This window comes from Petaurus breviceps, unplaced genomic scaffold (assembly GCF_028583685.1).
Source record: "Petaurus breviceps papuanus isolate PSGF00001 unplaced genomic scaffold, PetGlider_PUasm1.0 90692, whole genome shotgun sequence".
Classification (NCBI taxonomy): Eukaryota; Metazoa; Chordata; class Mammalia; order Diprotodontia; family Petauridae; genus Petaurus; species Petaurus breviceps.
In genome coordinates this window covers 5274872-5295899 of record NW_027187313.1, presented here as the reverse complement: position 1 = coordinate 5295899, position 21028 = coordinate 5274872, and the positions used below count along the sequence as shown (strand labels likewise).

Below are 21028 nucleotides of genomic sequence, written 5' to 3'. Positions count from 1 at the left end.
GGCTTAAAAGGTAATTAGACTTCTGAAGAAGTGTTTCAAAGTACTTAGATTCAAGTGGTTACTTTCTGTCTTTTGTCAAAAAAGGAACAATTAACAAAGCTTCTTACCTGAGAGCTCCCACTGAAACCTGGAGGTTGACTGTATTCCGTAGAATCAATAATACTACTGGAAAATAAAGAGAAAGAAATCTGACTTCATCAATGGTGCTAATATTATTTTCTAGTTACTATCAACAGAAGATCCCAATAGCAAACAAATACCCTAACAACTTGAATTTTACATTACAGGAAAAGTTCACTACCCAAAATACAGTACTAACCTGTTACCACCTCTTTTTTCCACCACCCCAGATATAATGAACATTGTCCTGAAATAATCCATATCAAATATCAACAATTAAAAAGTATCAAATTGATTTCACTAATTTATAAAACAAACCAGGCCATGCACTCCCGACCATCCTCCAAGAGAACTAACTAAAAGGAAACAGAGTAGACAAGATCTTGTCCTGTCATATGATTCTAGAAAACTTTCATAAGAAGCAGAGCTATTATTCTCACAAAAAGTCCCTCCTCAAGGCAACTTATTGAGGCAAGAGTTTATTTCTTCTCACTTAGACTCTCAGGTAATCCTAACTGGTCTTCTGGATTCCAGTCTATCCTCTCTCAATCCATTCTCTACACTTCTACCCAATACTCCCTTAATGTACCACTATCTCATCGCTCCTATACTCAAAAACTTTCTATGGTCTACAGACTCAAAATCTGGCTCCAACCTACCTGTCCTGTCTTCTCTCACACCTTTCTTCACATACCACTACACTTCATCTTCTACTTTCATTCTGCTTTTTCCCATCTTTGTGCCTTTGCAATCAATTCCTATTCCTTCAAGGGCTATGCTCCTTCTCATGTCAGAAATACCTCACCTTTTCCTTTAAGGCCCAATTCAGGAGCAGCCTCCTCCAGGAAGCTGTCCTTGACCTCTCCCTGCATTCTAGATAAAAGTACAAATCTTTCTAAATTTTTCATTGCATTTTTTTTTTGCCTAGCTCTTAACTCCTGTAACATTATGCTTTGTATAATACTTGTTGACAAAAGTTGAAGCTCTAAGTTTCTCTAGGTCAGTATTACATTTGAAAATTAATGTAAACTTAAAGACAATGGATCTGAGCATAATTAATTTATTAGGCTTCCAGTAAGCAATAAAGTGGGTTAATGGCCTCTCTCAATGACTAAAGACCTTGAGGTAGGACTCACTAGACTTAATATAGTTTTGGAAAGTATAAGAGAATAAAGAACAAGAAGTACTAAACAACATGTTTGGTTACAAGGTCTGAAGTATCACAGATGATGGAAAACAATATGGAAATTTGGAATCTAGGGCTCACAACAACACCTCCTCTCATTTTGTTGCTAGGGAAAGCACACTGGTGGTATCCACCTGCATGGATAACAGTCCAGACTTTCTTGAAGGACAGATAGCATTGCAGAGATAACAGACTTCCTGGCATCCATCTTTCAAGGCTAATTGTTGGCAGTTAGCAGGTCTTTCTTAATTGTACATGGGTACATGATGTGTGGAGACAATATATTTCTTTCAATTAAGGTGACTTATGGAACAACTCAGCTCAGCTAGGAAAGTTGAACTGCTGAATTTAATTCAGAGACAAGGAAACAAAATTTTATAGCACATTAGGAGTGATACAAATAGAATTAATTACAAAATGGAATCAAAATCAATTTGGTTTTCTCAGCAAGAACAGTCATCTTATCAATCTGAAAGTCAGGAATCACTATGTCAAGGTACAGGCCTGCACATGGTTACAAATTAACATTTACTGACCTAAATCCAAAATCACCCTAGGCCAGCCCCTTATGCTCTCCTTCCTGGAATCAACAAAACAAGCCTCTAATAAATCTTCCAACATCTCATCTCTCCCCTCTCCAAAACATTCTATGGTTACAAAAACAACATGACTAAAACACAGATGTGATCATACTCCTCTCCTGAGTAAGAAATTTCACTATCCCTACATTGCCTGGAAAATACAATAGAAACTCCTCTATCTGGCATTTAAGTTTCCTTCACCATCTGGTCCCACACTATCTTTCCAGACTAGTTACATATTATTTCTCCTCAACTAATCTATATTCCAGCCATGGGTCTCTCAGCTGTTCCATGTATACAGCATTCTCTCCCCCATCTGCATTTGCCCACTTCTGTCTATGCCTGAAATTTTCCTGTCCTTTCCCTCTTTCTCTAGGAGCCATTAGTTCCCTTCAAAACATAATTTAAGTACCACCTCCTTCATTCAAGAGGCCTTTTCTGATACCCCAGAGTGGTCAGTTATACCATCACTGGGCATCTGACTTTGTATACATCCTACATTTATGTGTCAGTATATCATATGCCTCCAGCAAGCTCCTGTGGGCACTGTCTCATTATGGAATTCATACACCCGACCTAGCACAGTGTCTAGAATATAATAAATACTGAATACTTGCTTACTGATTCACTTAAACTTCATATTCCTACACTCAGCAATACAACCAAACTGGACTTTTCTCTTTCTGGTCCTCATTCATAACATTCCACCTCCCATCTCTGTACCTATCACTATAACCCATGCTATAACTCAGTACCTCTGCCTTTTACAATCTCTCTCTTCGACATACAGATCAATCACCTTGAAGCAAGCACGAATCATCTGCTCTTCATCAGCATCTTCACTTTCAACATGAAGCCTTCCCTGATCCCCTGAAATGCTAGTACCCTCCTTCCCAAATGACATTCTATTGAGTTATTTTCTATTTATCTTAAACTTTATTCTACATATAGTTATAAACTGAATATAGTACAGTTGGCAGAGCTAGCCTTGTAAACCAGGAAGAGCTAGGTTCCAGTCCCACACCTAACACACAATGCCAGTGTGACCCTAGATAAGTTACTTAAGTAGTTGCAAAAGAAAACAAAATTAAGAGGAGAAAAAGAAGAGTACAATGAGAGAAGAGGTAAGGAGGCAACAGGATGGGGTAAAATGTCTTAATTAAAAGAAGTGAGAAAGAGCTGTGACAGTGGAGGGGACACTGGGAGGGGGGAGGCACTCTCATTGGAACCAGCTCAAAGAGGGATTAATGTAAGAGTAAAACACTTATAAGGAAGGACAAGATGAAAAGTTAAGAAAGAGAGAAGGATAAACATGGGAAAAAAAGGATGCAGAGAAATACTCAGTTATCTTAACTATAAATGTGAATGGGTTGAACTCACCCATAAAATGGAAGATTAAAAAAATGGATTAAAAAGCAGAATCCTACAATATGTTGTTTACAAGAAACACATCTGAAGCATAGAGATATACACAGAGTAAAGATAAAGGGCTGGAACAGAATCTACTATGCTACAGCTGAATTTCTTGTAAAACCAGGGGTAAAAATCATGATCTTAGACAAAACAAAAGGAAAAAAACAGATCAAATTAAAAGAGATAAGGAAGGAAAGTCTATCTTGATAAAAGCTATCATACACAATGGAATAATAGCAATACTAAATATATATGCACCAAATAGCAGAGCATCTAAATTTTTAAAGAAGTTAAATTGAGTTACAGGAGGAAATAGACAATAAAACTATACTGAGGGGGGGGAACCTAAATTTCTCCATCTCAGAACAAGATAAATCTAACCAAAAAAGAAATAAGAAAGAAATTAAGGAGGTGAACAGAATTCTTGAAAACTTTAAACATAATAGATCTCTAGAGAAAACTGAATGCGAATGGAAAGGAATATACCTTTTTCTCGGCATTATATAGCACCTACACAAAAACTGATCATGTATCAGGGCATAAAAACCTCAGAACCAAATGCAGAAAGGTAGAAATATTAAACACATTCTTTTCAGATCATAATATAATAAGAATTACATTCAGGAAAGGACAGTAGAAAGATAGATTAAAAATTAATTGAAAACTAAATAATTTAATCCTAAAAAATAAGTGGGTTTAAGAACAAATCACAAAAACAATTAGTCATTTCATTAAAGAGAATGACAACAATGAGACAACATACCTAAATTTATGGGATGCAGTCAAAGTAGTACTTAGGGGAAAGTTTAAATCTCTAAACATTTAAATCAATAAGATAAAGAAAGAGGAGATCAATGAATTGGGGATGTAATTTTTAAAATTAGATAAAACAAACTCAGGGCAGCCAGATAGCACAGCGAATAAGAGCACCGGCTCCAGTGTTGGGATGACCTGGGGATCAAATCTGAGCTCAGATACTTAGCACCACACCCAGAAATAACTGGCTGTGTAACCTTGAGCAAATTACTTAACCCGGATTGCTAAAAAAAAAAAAAGAAAAAGAAAAAAAAAAAAAAAAGAAAAAACAAACTGAAAATCCCCAACTAAACACCAAACTGGAAATCCTTAAAATCAAAGGAAAGATTAATAACTGTGAAAGAAAACCACTGAATTAATAAATAAAACTAGAAGTCGGTTTGGGGGAGGGGGGAGAGAGGGAAGGGAGAAGCAAACAAACAGATAAATCACTGGTTAATTTGATTAAAAAATTGAGAAGAAAATAAAATTACGAGTATCAAAAATGAAAAGAGTGAATTCACCATGAATCAAGCGGAAATTAAAACAATTTATTAGGAGTTATTTTGTTCAATTATATGAAAATAAATCTGACAAGCAAAATGAAATGGATGAATTTTCACAAAAATATAAATTATGCAGATTAACAAAAGAGGAAATAAAATACTTAAGTAATTCAATCTTAGAAAAAGAAATTGAACAATCCATCAATGAACTCCCCAAGAAAAATACCTAGGACAAAAGGATTCATGAATGAATTATAAGAAACATTTAAAGAAGAATTAATCACAATACTATATAAACTATTTGGAAAAATACTCCTTTTATGACACAAATATGATGCTGATACTTAAACTGGAAAGAGTGAAAACTGAGAAAGAAAACTACAGACCAACTTTCCTAATGCTGATGCAAAATTTTTAAATAAAATACTAGCAAGATTATAGCAATATATGACAAGGACCATATACTATGACTGGGTGGGATTCATACCAGGAATGTAGGGCTGGTTCAATATTGGGCAAACTATCAGGACAGCTGTGAACATCAATAAACAAAAACAACAGGAATCATAAGACTACCTTAACAGATGTAGAAAAAAGATTTTGAGAAAACATAATGTCCATTCCTAGTAAAGCCACTCAAGTGCAGAGAAATAAATGAAGCCTAATGCAAAAATGATAATAAATATTCATCTAAAACCATCAACCAGAATTATCTGTACCGGGGATAAGCTAGAAGCTTTCCCAAAAATATTGGGGGAAAGAAAAGATGCACATTATCACCACTATTATTAACTATTATTCAATATTGTACTAGAAACACTAGCTATAGCAATAAAAAAAGAAAAATAAATTGAAGGAATTAAACTGTCACTGAGGAAACAAAATTATCATTCTTTGCAGATGTTCTGATAATGTACTCAGAGAATCTCAGTGAATCAGATAAAAAGCTAATTTAAACAATTAACAACTTCAGCAACATTACAGGACATAAAATAGACCCACATAGGGGCGGCCAGGTAGCACAGCAAGTAAGAGCACCGGCTCCAGTGTCGGGATGACCTGGGGATCGAATCTGGGCTCAGACACTTAGAACCCACCCAGAAATACCTAGCTGTGTAAACTTGAGCAAGTTACTTAACCCCAATTGCTTAGGGGCGGCCAGGTGGCTCAGCGAGTAAGAGCACCGGCTCCAGTGTTAGGATGACCTGGGGATCAAATCCGGGCTCAGTTACTCAGCACCACACCCAGAAATAACTGGCCATGTAGCCTTGAGCAAGTTACTTAACCCCAATTGCTTTAAAAAATAATAATAATAAAATAAACCCACATAAATCATCAGCATTTCCATATATTACCAACAAAGTCCAGCAGGAAAAATGAAAAGAGAAATTCCATTTAAAATAACTGCAGACAACATAAAATACTTGAGAGTCTACCTGCCAAGACAAACGCATTCTAAAAAGCTAGAAGAGTATTAATTGCTTGTGGGAAGTCACAGCCAGTATAATAAAAATGATCATTCTATTAGGGAGGATAGGTGGCGCAGTGAATACAGCACCGGCCTTGGGGTCAGGAGGACCAGACACTTAACACTTACTAGCCATATGACCTGGAGCAAGTCACTTAATGCCAACTGCCCTGCCATTCCCCCTCCAAAAAAAAAAGCAAAAAAAATAATAATTCTACTTAATCTACAGCGTCATAACAAACTATCAAAAAAATTTATGGAGTTAGAAAAAAATAATAACATTTATCCAAAAGAATAAAATGTCAAGGGAATGAAAGAAAAAAAGAGCAAAGGAAGGTGGTCTAGCTACGCCAGAACTTTAGTAACTATATAATAAAGCCCTAATTATCAAAACAATCTGGTACTGGCTAAGAAACAGAGTGGTGGATCAGTGGAACAGATTAGGTAAACAATACAGTGTGGAAAATGACCACAGTAAACTAGTGTTTCATAAGCCAAAAATCCAAGCTTTTAGAACAAAACACTCATTTGAAAAGAACTGCTGGGAAAACTGGAAAATGATATTGCAAAATCTACATATAGAGCAAAATCTCACATCATATACCAAGACAAGGTCAAAATGGCTATATGATTTACACATAAAAGATAATACCATAAGTAAATAAGGAGAGCATGGATTTGTTTACTTGTCAAATCTATGAATATGGGAAGATTTAGAACCAAAGAAGACAAAAAAAAGTGTTACAAAATATAAAATGGATAATTTTGATTATATAAAATTAAAAAGGTCTTGTAGAAAAAAAAACCAATGTAATCAAAATTAGAATGAAAGCAAAAAACTGGGAAAAAAATGTTATAACAATTATTTAATATAGGTCTCATCTCTCCAATATGTAGAGAATTGAGTCGTTTATTAAGTCATTCCTTAATTGATAAATGATCAAAGGATATGTACAGGTAGTTTTCATAAGAAATCAAAGCTATCTCCAGTCATGGGAAAAAATGTTCTAAATCATTATTAATCAGAAAAATGCAAATTAAAACAACTCTAAAGTACTACTTCACACCTATCAGGTAAACCTGACCCCCAAAAAAGGGAAACAATAAATGCTGGAGAAAATGTGGGGAAAATTGGGATATTGATGCACTTTTGGTGAAGTTGTGAACTGATCCAACCATTCTGGAGAGCAATTTGGAAATGTGCCCAAAGGACTATAAAATTATGCATACCCTTTGATCCAGCAATACAATACCACTGCTATCTTTATATCCCAAAGAAACTTTTCAAAAAGGGAAAAGAACTTATTCATACAAAAATGTTTATAACAGATCTTTTTTTTTCTTTTTGGAGGGGGAGGGCAGGGTGATTGGGGTTAAATGACTTGCCCAAGGTCACAAGGCTAGTAAGTGGTAAGTGTCTGAGGCTACATTTGAACTCAGGTCCTCCTGACTCCAGGGTTGTTGTTCTATTCACTGCACCACCTAGCCACCCCAATAACAGATGTTTTGTGGTAACTAAGAACTGGAAATCAAAGGGATATCCATCAAGTAGGTAATGGCCGAACAAGATGTGGCATTTGAATACACACACAGACACATAATATATATATGTAATTGTACATGTACTGGGGAGGGGTCTGAACTACAAGAAATTACAAACTGGATGATTTCAGATAAACCTGGAAAGACTTACATAAACTAATACAAAGTGAAGTGAGCAGAACCAGAACACAGTAATAGCAAAATTGTACAAAGAAGAATTGTGAATGACTGAGCTATTTTCAGTGATACAAGACAATCCAAAAGCACTCGTGATGAAAAATGTTACCCACCTACAGAGAAAGACCTGATGTTGTCTCAATACAGACTGAAGCATGCTTGTTTTTCACTTTCTTTTTGTTGTTGTTGCTCAAGTCTTCTTGCACAAAATGACTAATATGGAAATGTTTTTGCATGACTGCACATGCATAACCTATGTCAGGTTGCTTACCATCTCAAGGAGAGGGCAGGGAAGGGAAGAAGGGATAGAATTTAAAACTCAAAACTTTATTTTAAAAATGTCAAAAATTGTTTTAGCATGCAATTTGGGAAAATTAAATATTATTTTAAATAAAAAACAGAAAAAGAAAAAATGCCTCAAGCAAAAGTATTTGATATCCTGGCTAAGCAAAGAGATTTTTCAAATCCAAGGGTGAAAAGGTTTGGAAAATAAATTTTTGTAAAATCATAAGGAGGAATATGGTAGAATATTATGGACAAAATCAACTGCTAAAATGAGCAGAAAGTAGCAGAGGGCAAAAAAAGTTTTAAAAATTTCGCAAGTATCACTTTTTGCAGATGATATGATGATATACTTAGAGAATCCTAGAAAATCAAGTAAATAACTACTTGAGATAATAAACAAATTTGGCAAAGTTTCAGGACATAAAATAAACCCACCTAAGACCTCGGCATTCCTATATATCTCTAACAAAATCCAACAGCAAGAGATAGAAAGAGAAATCCAATTTAAAGTTACTATAGACATCAAAAAATATCTGGGAATCTACCTGCCAAAATAAACCAAGGACCTACACAAACACAACTATGAAACACTTTACACACAAATGAAGTCAGATCTAACTAACTGTAAAAATATCAATTGTTCATGGCTAGGTCGAGCTAATATAACAAAAATGACAATTTTACCTAAATTAAATTACATATTTAGTGCCATATCAATCAATCTAACAAAAAATTACTTTATAGAGCTAGAAAAAATAGCAACAAAATTCATTTGGAAGAACCAAAAGGTCAAGAAAATCAAGGCAATTAATAAAAAGAGATGCTAGGAAAGGTGGCCATACCAATGGAAAAGCCATACCAAATTTTAATCTGTATTATAAATAAGCAGTCATCAAAACTACTTGGTACTGGCTGAGTAATAGAGTAGTGGATAAATGGAATAGATTGGGTACACGAGACTCAACAGTCAATGACTATGGTAATCTACTATTTGATAAACCCAAAGACCCCATTTTTGGGGATAAGAATGCACTATTTGACAAAAACTTCTGGAAAAATGGAACATAGTATGGCCGAAATCGGGCACAGACCAATATTTGACACAGTACACCAAAATAAAGTTGAAATGGATGCATGATCTAGGTATAAAGGCTGATACTGTAAGCAATCTGGGGGAGCAATGGATAGTTAACCTGTCAGATCTATGGAGAGGGGGAAGACTTCATGACAAACCAAGAGTTAGAGAGCATTATAAAATGCAAAATAGATAATTTTGATTACATTAAATTGAAATGCTTCTGTACAAATAAAGTCAATGGTAGCAAGATTAAGAGGGAAGTAGAAAATTGGAAGAGAATTTTTACAACCAGTATCTCTGATAAAGGCCTCATTTCTAAAACATACAAAGAACTGAGTCAAATCTATAAGAATACAAGCCACTCCCCAATTAATAAATGGTCAAAGGATATGAACAGGCAGCTCTCAGAAGATGAAATTAAAGATATCTATAAGCATATGAAAAAATGTTCTAAATCACTACTGATTAGAGAAATGCAAATCAAAATAACTCTGAGGTACCACATCTCACCTGCCAGATTGGCTAAGATAACAAAACAGGAAAATGATAAATGCTGGAGAGGATGTGGAAAAAATTGAAACACTATTGCATTGTTGGTGAAGTTGTGAACTGATCCAACCATTCTGGAGAGCAATCTGGAACTATGCCCAAATGGCTATAAATAAGTGCATACCCTTTGACCCAGCAATACCACTTCCAGTGTTATCAGATCAGAGAAGTAGGAGGAGGACCTGTATGTACAAAAATATCTATAGCAGCTCTTTTTGTGGTGGCAAAGAATTGGAAATCAAGGGGATGCCCATCAATTGGGGAATGGCTAAACAAGTTGTAGTATATGAATGTAATGGAATACTATGGTGCTATAAGAAATGAGGAGCAGACAGACTTCATAATAACCTGGAGAAACTTACATAAACTGATGCTGAGCAAGAAGAGCAGAACCAGGAGAAATCTGTACACAATCACAGACACAACATATGTGTGATGACTAACTTCAATAGACTGGGCTCCTCTCAGCAATGTAAGGTTATAAGACAACTCCAAAAGACTCGTGATTGAAAGAGATATCCACATCAAGAGAAAGAGATGTTGAGTCTGAATGCAGATTGAAACAAACTGCTTCCTGTGTTTCTTTTTCTTGTTTTGTTGTTTCCTCTTTTCCACTGATCATTCCATCAGTTATAATCCTTCTTTACAACCTGACTAATTATTAACATGAAGATATTTGGAGATCCTATATTTGAGTGCATGCCACCATGATGGGGGTTGGGGGGGAGAGGAGAGAGAGAAAATTTGAAACTCATGGGACTGTGGAACTGAATGTTGTAAACTAAAAGTAAATAAACAAATCAATTTAATTTTTTTTTAAATAGCTTAGCAAGGACCCAGTTAAGTCAGAGCATCCCCAGAAAATTTAAGGATAAAACTGAAATAACAAGGAGATGAAATGGAATGGAAAACATTTACAAATATTTTTATTAATTCTTTTCTATTTCAGTAACAGTGCAGTCAACACATTTTTAACACTGGTCCCAAAATGTATTGTATGATAAAGTAGAAATGGCATTAAAAAAAAAAGGTAGTTGGACTGAGATGCGATGGAGGGTTTTGTGGAATTCTCAACATGTAACAAAGAGGGAGAGATAAAAAAAACTCAGGAAAAAAAATTAAGGATCTTACATTGCCAAGATAAGGCAACGAGAAAATATCAACGTCACTACAAAAATCTTTGAGGTAATTTCTATGTGCATAAAAGAAGCAAAAATTAAATTCTGGGAAACAAAACAAGTCTGAATCTACAATTCCACTGCATTTGGAAATATTAATCTTGGCAAAATTTTCAGAACGAGAGGGAATAATCAAAGGATTAAGCATGGCAAGTTTGATCTGCTTCTAACACTATTACAGAGAAATTCTGTAGGATATTATGTAAAAGTACTTAACTTTAATCTTTTACCTACTTTGTTTACTATTTACTAATCCACTATAATAGAATATTAAGATTATAGGTTATTTATAACATGAAAGAGTAATGCAAAAATTGTCAGGTTAATAAAGTTAACTGGGATGGGATTGTAGCAAGGACTTATTATTAATATGCTCAGCAAAAACTTGGAACAAAAAAATTTTTTTTTGCTTTTTGGAGGGCAATTAGGGTTAAGCAACTTGCCCAAGATCACATAGCTAGTTTTTGTGTTAAGTGTCTTGAGGCTGGATTTGAACTCAGGTCCTCCTAACTCCAGGGCCAGTGCCGTATTCACTGTGCCACGGAGCTGCCCGCAGAGGTAACTTTCAAAAAAAAGTTTTAAGAATGATTTTAAAAGTGAGATTTGGGCATGGAAATCCCCCCCTGCCTTCCCCCACTGGCTAAAAACAAACAAACACAGAAAAAGCTTGTCAGTAAAGATTCTGCACAGATTGAACAAGAATTCATTCAAGAGATCCTGTAACACTAAGCTTTGAGGACTTTTTCAAATGACAAAAGAATATAACAGTTTATACTACAGATAATAACTTATAAAACATTATTCTAGGATGAGAGATAATAAATGTTGAAAATATAAATACTATAAACACCTGTATTTATATCTAATCACTATCTCTCTCCCATCTAAAATACAATATCAATCAGAACTAGTGGTTACAGTATTGGCACTCTAAATCAAAGAGAAGATACTGAGTAGTTACATGGATGATCAACAACAGATAACTAAACTACACTATTATGAACATGCCTTGTTCAAATGCCCAAACTAAAAATAAAAATACAATAAATGATACTTAAGTTTCTCATAACTAATGAGACAAATGATAAAATTTATAATTTCACTAAATATTAAAAAAAATGCAATAAATATGGCTTTAAACAAGGTATCTGAGGTTTCTACCACCCAGAGATGGATTTTCCCCCTCTTTTCCCTTTAACTTTGCCACCCCACTATTTATGTGCATCTTCTAAAGTATACAGCAAAGTGTAAAAGAATAACTTAGATTTTCCACTTTTTGCTCCTGTAAGACTCAGAAAATGAAGCAAAACACAAAAATATTACATAAGTCATTTACACCCTACATGAATTTTAGAAATACTTTTGTAATTAAATATAAGACAATTCTGTATTCTTTAGGGAGGGACTCTTTGTTATTTCAACAACTCACCAGAATGGTACACACCCTTCAAGTTCAAACTGAACTTCACTTTAGGAAATAAAGGTATTATGAAAATTAAAAACCAAGTAATTTTTAAAAACAGGCATAGCCCTATAACAAACAGGAAAAGCTGCAGAATGCTAATTCAGGTTAGATAATGATTCTTTAGACGAATCACCTTTTACTCTTTGAGGACAAATTTAATAAAATAATTGATACTGTTCTAGAATATTTTTCTAAGTTTAATCACAATCAAAGTTGGATTTTTGCTGGAGTGAATTCTAGTCAGAGATTTGTATGTGGACTGAATTTTAACCAATCAGATGGGTATTGAGTTGGAGTCAATCAGACATGTGTACTGAATTCTAGCCAATCAGAAATGGTTATATGAGTTCTAGCCAATCAGACATGGCTATTCCAATCAGATACAGGTAGTGAGTTTTAGCCAATCAGATGCTAATTAGAGTTGCATATGAGGAGAGCCCATGGTGTGAGAGAGTAAACATTGAGAGAGCCTGAATTAAGAAGAAGAAAATGAAGAAAGGAGACCTCTGAGAGCACAAAGGAGACCTCTAAGAGCCAAGAGAAGACCTTTGGTAACAGAGACTTGCTGAAGGAGTTTCTCAGCTGTAAAAGCAAATAGGGCAGAAACCTTCCCACAGGAAGGAGGCTTAGCCTAAGCCCCTTTTAAGAGCTGTTAAAGTGAACTGAGCTGGTAACATAGAGCCTCTGGACTTTGGAGGTGAATTGAGATGGTGATGTTGGTAGTGTGTGTTCTTGCCCTGTTAAGCTTTGCTTTCCTAGAGGAGAAGATGAGGGCAGGAACCCCTAGTGCCTGCTGTCCAGCAGGAGCAGGAAGATCTTGGAGTGGAGCAGTTCCTGTAAGATGAGACCTGGAGAAGGAATGGAGAGCTGCTTATGTCTGAATACAGATGACATTTGGGAGCAGCCAATCCACAGAGGAGGAGCCATGGGACTTGGAAGATAATCTCAAGTCAAGATGGAAAAGGACTAAGACAACTGGTATAAAGGAGATTGTTCATACTGTAACCTAGTGGTGGATGGTTTGAAATTTTCTGCTGCCCCTTAAAGATGTGTTATGCTAAGAAAACCCAAGCCTGGGGCCCCCTGACATTAGGGATGCGATGATAAATGCTGGGTAGTATGATGTTCTTACTGAAACCTAAGGGTGGATGGTGGTATTTTCTGCTACCCCTTAAGGATGTGTTGTACTGGGGCAATACCCTAGCCTGGGACCCCCTGATTGTATAAACAAGTGTTCTGGGGAATGTTACTGAATGCTATGCATCATATGATATACTGAGAGTCATGACATATATATATTTGATGATATATTTTCCTTAAGGTTGTTGCTATGAATGTAATGCTTTATTGAACAATGTTTAGTTTACTGTTGAATAACTAGAGAGTTCAGTATGTTATACTATTAGATGCTTGAAATTATTCACAGCAGCAGTCCTCAGGTGTGCTGCTGTGATTAGTATTACACTGAACCACAAAGATAAAAGGTAAAGCAATATGAGATAATTACATATCATTTAGAAATAATATTAAAAAGAAGTGTAACATGGGGTAAGGAAAGTCACAAATAAAAATTATAAAAAAAGATTATAAAATAAGAGAAAGCACATGCCAAGGCATTTTTATTGAATCAAATCTGAAAAATAACCATATATAATAGGCTAAATAAAAAGAAGAACAAAAGCAGGTTTACACTAAGTTAATAATTTCTTAGTCTAATGATAATTTGTCAATTTTGTTTTGCTTTCTAATGAGTTATTTATTTGGAATTGCAGGGACAGGGCCAAGATGGCGGAATAGAAGCAGGAAAGCTCCCTGCCCTCCCCACATAACCACATCAAATACTTATAAAAAATGACTCTAAAGAAATTTTAGGGCTATAGAAGCCACAAAGTGATAGAAAGAAAAAAATTTCCCACTGAAGGCAGCCTGATAGGTGGATAGGAAGGGTTCATCAAAGTGCTGAAAGTGGAGTGCGGCCCCGTGTGACTCCCAGTGACTCCCAGTGACCCCCAGTTTTAGCCTAAGGGCGGCCCAACCAGCCTCAACTGGAGGGACTTCGGGAGAGTGGATCACTAGCAGCTATGGTGGTTTCCAGAATTATCAACCCAAAAATGCCAAAGATAAAGTGAGAGGTCAGTGTAGACTTTGAGAATAGGGATGTTAGCCTCTGACTCCAGCAGGAGAAGCAGCAGCCTGCAGTGTGGCTGTTTCAGAGCTCCTGGCCTGCAGATTGTAGGGAGACCAAGCAACCATTCTGAGGGGCAACTGCTCTTGCTTTAACCTGACTAGATTTGGATTATGTCCACAGTAGAGGTTCTGGGGTGTATGAGCAAATGCCAGAGCTGGTGGAGGCTTCCAAGAGGGCATTAGAGCTCTGGCAGCAGCGAAAACCCCAGTAATTGGGACAAAACTCTCCTCTCTGGAAGCAGAGTTCTACTGTGGCAATAAACTCAAAAATCAAGCAATTGAGTGACAACATGAGCAAGCAAAGGAAGCAAAGCAAGGAGAGCAATCCAACTTTAGATTCCTATTTTGGGGAAAAAAGGATCACAGCAAGGAACAGGAGGAAGAGAACAAAGTCAGAACTCCTGTAGCAAAAGATTCCAAGAAAAATATGAACTGCTTACAAGCCACAGAGGAGTTTAAGAAGGATTCTGAAAATCAAATAAGAGAAGTGGAGGAAAAATTGGGAAGAGAAATGAGAATGATGGAAGAAAATCATGAAAAGAGAGTCAACAACCTGACTGAAAAAAAATAACACCTTAAAAAATATACTAACTCAAAATGGCAAAAGAGGCTCAAAAAGCCAATGAGGAGAAGAATGCCTTAAAAAGCCGAATTTGTCAGATGGAAAAAGAATCTCAAAAGTTTACTGAAGAGAATTAGACTGGAGCAAATGGAAGCTAGTGACTTTATGAGAAATCAAGATACTATTAAACAGATCCAAACAAATGAAAAAAATAGAAGACAATGTGAAATATCTCAATGGAAAAACCACTGACCTGGAAAATAGATCCAGGAGAGAATGGGGTAAATTATCTCATATAGAAGAAGAAATGGAAAACTATTACAATGGAGGGGAAGAACAGGAAAGCAAAAGGTAATGGGTCAACCTTACTCTCATTGAATTTGGCTTAGGGAGGGAATGACATACACACTAAATAGGGTATCTCACCCTACAGGAGAGTAAGGGGGAAGGGGATGAAAGAGCGGATGATGGAGGGGAGGGAAGTTTGGGGGGGAGGGTAGTTAGAAGCACACACTTTTGAAAAGGGACAGGGTCAAAGTACAGAATAGAACAAGTTGGGGGGAGGAGGGAGCGCGATAGGACAGAGGGAAATATAGTCAGTCTTTCACAATATATCCATTATGGAAATGTTTTCCATAGCTACACGTGTACAACCTGTATCGAATTGCCTATCTTTCCAGTTAAGTGTGGATGATGAGGGAGGAAGGGAAAGAATGTGTGTATTTTTTGTTAACATGCAACTGAGAAATAAGATATACAGACACTGAGGTATAGAGAACCATCTTGCCCTACTGGAAAGTCAGAGACGGGATATAGGAGAGCGCAGATTGGGTTAGGGGGTATACAGTTGGATTGCTGTTTTGGGGTAGTGGGTAGGGGACAGTCGGGGAGAAAATTTGTAACTCAAAATCTTGTGGAAATGAATGATGTAAACTAAAAATAAACATTAAATTAATTTTTAAAAAAGTTATTTATTTGTATCTAAGAAATATATCATTTATAAGAACCCTAAATAAACTTTGTTAACCTAAAGAGATTAAATTCTATCCAGTATAACTATCCCACTCATTCACAATAAATTAGTTTACTCAAAAAGCCTATTTTCCAGGTGTGGTTCTGTCCCCAAAATTGTTTTTTTCATTGTATTAGAACCAAAAAAATTGGGTTTATATCAAACTTTCAAGGAAAAAAACCACTAAAAGTAATTTCAATTTTGTTTTTACAAAGTAAAACTCCCCAGCTTCAGAAGAAAAAAAAAAACAACTATTTCTTGAAGTACTTCTGGAAAGGGGAGTAGGATGTGCATAATTTTCATTTAACAATAAGGTCAAAAAATTAGTTTTCTCCCCTTTAGCCCATTCAGTTAACACAGCCAAGCATTGCACTGCTTCTGCATTACATAAATGAAAATCAAAAGTCCCTTAGAATAGGATGTCTTATCCTAAACATTATAAGGGCTTGGGAAAGATGAAAGGCTAGAAAATTTTGAGTCATCAGAAGTAGCCTGAAAACACTATAAACCATCAACAAATAATTCAAACAAAAACATGCTTGTAACTTTTATAGTAGGGTGACAAAATGAGGAGGGCAGTCTAATATTATAATTATGTAAATTATGTTAATATAATGAGATTTAAGATGAAAGAATCTACTAATTAAGTACAGCAGATGAAAGATTGAACTTAATCCCCCAATCTCTACAGCATACAGTGATGGATCTGTGTCTGCTCCATCTAACAATCAAGATTGCAATCTATTCACTTCCCAACCTATGTGACTTTTGTGTATATCCTATTTTCATTCTTTCACAAGGGGTCAATCCAATCTGTTTTTTTTCAGATGTTTCAGGTGTGTCCACCTCTTCATAACTCCACTTGGGGTTTTCTTGGCAAAAATACTGGAGTGGTTTATCATGTCCTTCTCCAGCTCATTTTACCGGTGAGGAAACTGAGGCAAAAAGGATTAAATGACTTGCTCAGGGTTACAAAGCTAGTAAATGTCTGAGGCCAGATTCAAACTCAGAAAAATGAGTATTCCTGACTTCAGACCCAGCACTCTTATCAATTGTGCCTCCTAGCAACCCAATGTAACTAGTGCTTCTTTCTTTACAGTGGGTGAAAACAAATGGAATATACAGGTTATCTATCATTTATCCATTATTCTCACTATATGACCAACTCACAATTTTCTCTATCTAGTAAAAATAGTGTCTTATTTTAAGGTCTCCAAGTGATGTCTCCCAACAACTCTATGAGACAGGTATTGCAAATATTATTGTCCTCATTTTGTTAATAAGGAAATTGAAGCTCAAAGACTTAAACAGCATGCCCAAAGTCATATAACTTGTAAATGAAATTGTAATCCAGTCTTCTCCTAACTTTAAGCTCAGGCCTCTTTCCACTGCATCAAGCTGCCTAAAAGAATAAATTAAATTTCAGGATAATCATACTAGAAAGAATCCATAAGCGTACTAAAATTAAGATGTCAAATTGTATGAACAGGAAATCCTAAAACCACGTGTATAATGAAATGAGTGGCAAATTCAGCAGGCAGTCCAAAATATAACCCTGTACCTCAGTTACAGGAGTTCCTAATTACTAGACTGGGAAAAGGGAGAATGAGTTGTTTTTTTTTTTTTAAAGCAAAAGGTGACTCACAAAACATCTAGGCCTCTTGGACATCTTCCAAGTTTCCAAATAAGCTACTATAAGTTAAACATTTACGTGTACTCCATACCATACTCTACCAAGAAATGTATTCATTCAAATGTTCGTAGGCATCTTTTGGCTTAGTGTTACTTTTCCTACTAACACACCAGGCATCTGATACAAACAGTTGATTATGGTCCTTCCACAAATGTCTTTCAATAAGCCACAACAGCCCTTAACTAATTATTATAGTCATTCATTCAATTCATGGCAGATTGTACCCTCCCTGTTACATATGCCAAGAATAAAAATGAAGTCAACAATAAGAAAAGAACAGGTGGCATATACTTAATGTGTTATAAAATGAGTTTCTTATTTGATGCTTCTAATTCACTAAAGAGTTAAAGAAACCAGTACTGCAACATACTCAGTATTCAAAACTTCAAACCAATTGTGGATACAAAACATTATAGTAGTCTCTTCACTAATTATTCTTGGAATGAAAATACAGAAATTTAAGAAAAAGGATGGATTATGTGAATCTAATCTTTAAACTTTACTGAAATGAAATTTCTATAGGGTTTGATACACTGTACAGTAAGGGCTTCCAAACACTAGTATCACATATTTATTCTAACATAAATCCCAGATAAATGAGAACTCAAAGCTTTACCTGTGTGATGGAGAGGGAGCTTCAAACTGAGGCACTTTACTATCCTCATTGACAGGGGAATACAAACCACTCATTTCCTGAAAAGACAAAAATTAAGGTACAGATAAAATATAAGTTTGTCAAGAAAATAAAAGAAGACCTCCAAGAATATCAGATGAATCCTAATGTAAATTTGCAGTAAGACAAGGACAAGAGTCATGATGTATGGACATAGATAGGTATGATTTGTATCACTGGAAAAAGTATTCACATCAATAAGATTACAGCCCCATTAAAATATAAATTTCACAACAAAAACAAAAAAAAATTAGATTCTTCTTTAAAACAACATTTTCGCTTGTCATTCAATATTATGCAGTTATTTTTAACTTATTATTAATCCAATAAATATAGAGAGCTTACTTACTATGTGCTAGGTGTTATGAGGGAATATCAAGATACAGATCCTGCCATAAGAGAAGTTCTAGTCTCTTAAGGAAGATAAATTTTTGAGTTAATGTAATCAAGTTATAATTGATGTGAAAGTATGATCAAAAGATACAAAGTACTGTGGTAACTGACAGGAGAAAATATTTACTTCTGGCTAGAAAGATTAGGGAAAGCTTTGTGTGGGGAAAAAGAGAATTGAATTTGGCCACAAAGGATGGGCAGAAACACTGGCATGTAAACAAGATGTGGGGAACAGAACATTCCAAGTATAAACAACCTACTGATGGTTTGTTGTTGTTGTGTTTTTAAAAAAGTAAAATTCTCAGTTACAGCTAAAAAGAAATTTTCCTTCTTATAGAGTTATTAATATGACATTATTAATATCTGTAACATTATTAATAGTATTGATATTACTTTGCAAAAGGGGAGTAGGATGTACAGTGGCAAGTAAATGACTGGATAAATAGCACAAAGGAAACAGAAAAGGTAAAGATTACATAAAAGTTATGAATCTGGGCAATAGGAAGAATGGTGGTGCCATTGATATAACTTGGGAAATATGCAAGTTGGATAAATTTGTAGGAAGATATAACATGTTCAGTTTTAGATATATTAAGTTTCTCTCTAGGACATTCAATCTGAGATATCTAATAGGTTATTAATGAAATAGGACTATAGCTCAAGGGAAAGACTAAACTTACATAGCTCTCCATGGAGACAATTATTCAGTCAATGGGAGCTCATGAAGTTACAAAAAGAGAATACAGAGAAGAGGAGAGGACCACCAAAGACAGCTTTTGGAAATGCCCAACAGTTAGGGGACATAAGATAAAAGAAAAGTCAGCAAAAGAAATGTGAAAATGAGCAGTCAGACAAGTAAATTAAGAACAAAGTAGTTTCACAAACCCAGAGGGAGTAACTTAGAGGATAAGGACTGAAAAAAGACCATTGGATTTAGCAATTAAAGATTGTTCAATTGAGTGATGAAATCAAAAACCATATTGCACAAGGTTGGGGAGTAAGAAAAGAGGAAAGAGAACCAGGAAGTATGGATAGTTTTTTGTTGTTTTTCTGTTTGTTTGGTTGGGGGTGTTTTGTATTAGTTTGGCAAAACAAGAGAAAAGCTACCAGTTGAGGTAAAATAATACAGATTTGTAATGTACCCTATCAGCACAGTTTTATGACTTCCTTGTATGAGAGGAGGAGGCAGATGATGAGAGTAGCAGGGCTAAAGTTTGAAAAGAGGTTAGCAGACACGGATAAAGGGAGATAGAGATTCAAGAGCTAAGGGCAGCATGAAGTTACATTGGCTAAGTCAAGACTGGAAAGAGGAAAGTGAATTTACAAGGAAGGCTAACTAAGAAAGTACTAAAATGTAGAAAGATTAGACATCTAAATGAGGGCAAATAATAGGTTTAGGAAGGCTGGGGAACATAAAAAGATGGAATAATAAGAGACTGTGGCCAGTTAGAAGAATATCAAAATTTTTCATTAAAGTGGAACACATGCAAATGTAGCAGTGAGATGATCTAGGATATAAACATCCCTAAGCGAGTGGCTAAAATATTATTAAAAAATTGGTCACGAGATTTAAAGAAAGTGAGAAATGAGTAAATTAGGAAGTTTGAGGGAGCAGTGTGGATCATGGAGTGCCCTAAGACAAGAATAAGAGCTATGGAAGAAAAGACAGTGCTGGGTGCTGAACTCCTTGAGAAAGGAGAGAAAATGATCAGGGAATTGGAAGTTTTCATAATCTAGACTGAGTATGAATGAACTTCAAAGGAAGAGAGATTGTTGCATGATGGTAAAGGTAGAGTGTTAAAGTGACAATGGGAGGTTGGGTCAAAAACTACACCAAAGTAACTTTAATAATTTAAATTTCAGGACCTGTGAACAGAGTTATTGACATTAGAATCCTTCATAGCTAGACTGTTCTATGATTTCAAAAGAAAGATATATTGGAAAATAGTAGCTCTAGTAGACAGCCCTAACTTTCACCTGCTAGGCTACTCATTTTGATTATCAGATGTGCATCTAAATATTATACTGTCATCTTTAAAGCAATATGATTCAATAGACTGTCTAAATACATTTAATAATATAGTAACAAGGGTGGCTAGGTGGCGTAGTAAATAAAGCACCGGCCCTAGAGTCAGGAGTACCTGAGTTCAAATCCGGCCTCAGAC

The 21028-nt window shown here is 35.5% G+C and overlaps 1 protein-coding gene across 9 annotated transcripts in view; it reads right to left on the bottom strand.

The window, feature by feature from the left end:
• COP1 (COP1 E3 ubiquitin ligase) overlaps nt 1-21028 on the bottom strand; it is a 248876-nt gene that overhangs the window by 154507 nt on the left and 73341 nt on the right. For 6 of the 9 annotated variants that reach the window (XM_069065516.1, XM_069065509.1, XM_069065513.1 and 3 more), the window contains 2 exons: nt 18414-18490; nt 108-165 (listed from right to left, as the gene is read on the bottom strand). In XM_069065516.1, the coding sequence (XP_068921617.1) occupies nt 108-165; nt 18414-18490 (135 nt within the window). The remainder of the gene's footprint in view (nt 1-107; nt 166-18413; nt 18491-21028) is intronic. The other 3 variants (XM_069065507.1, XM_069065510.1, XM_069065514.1) reach the window with 1 other exon arrangement.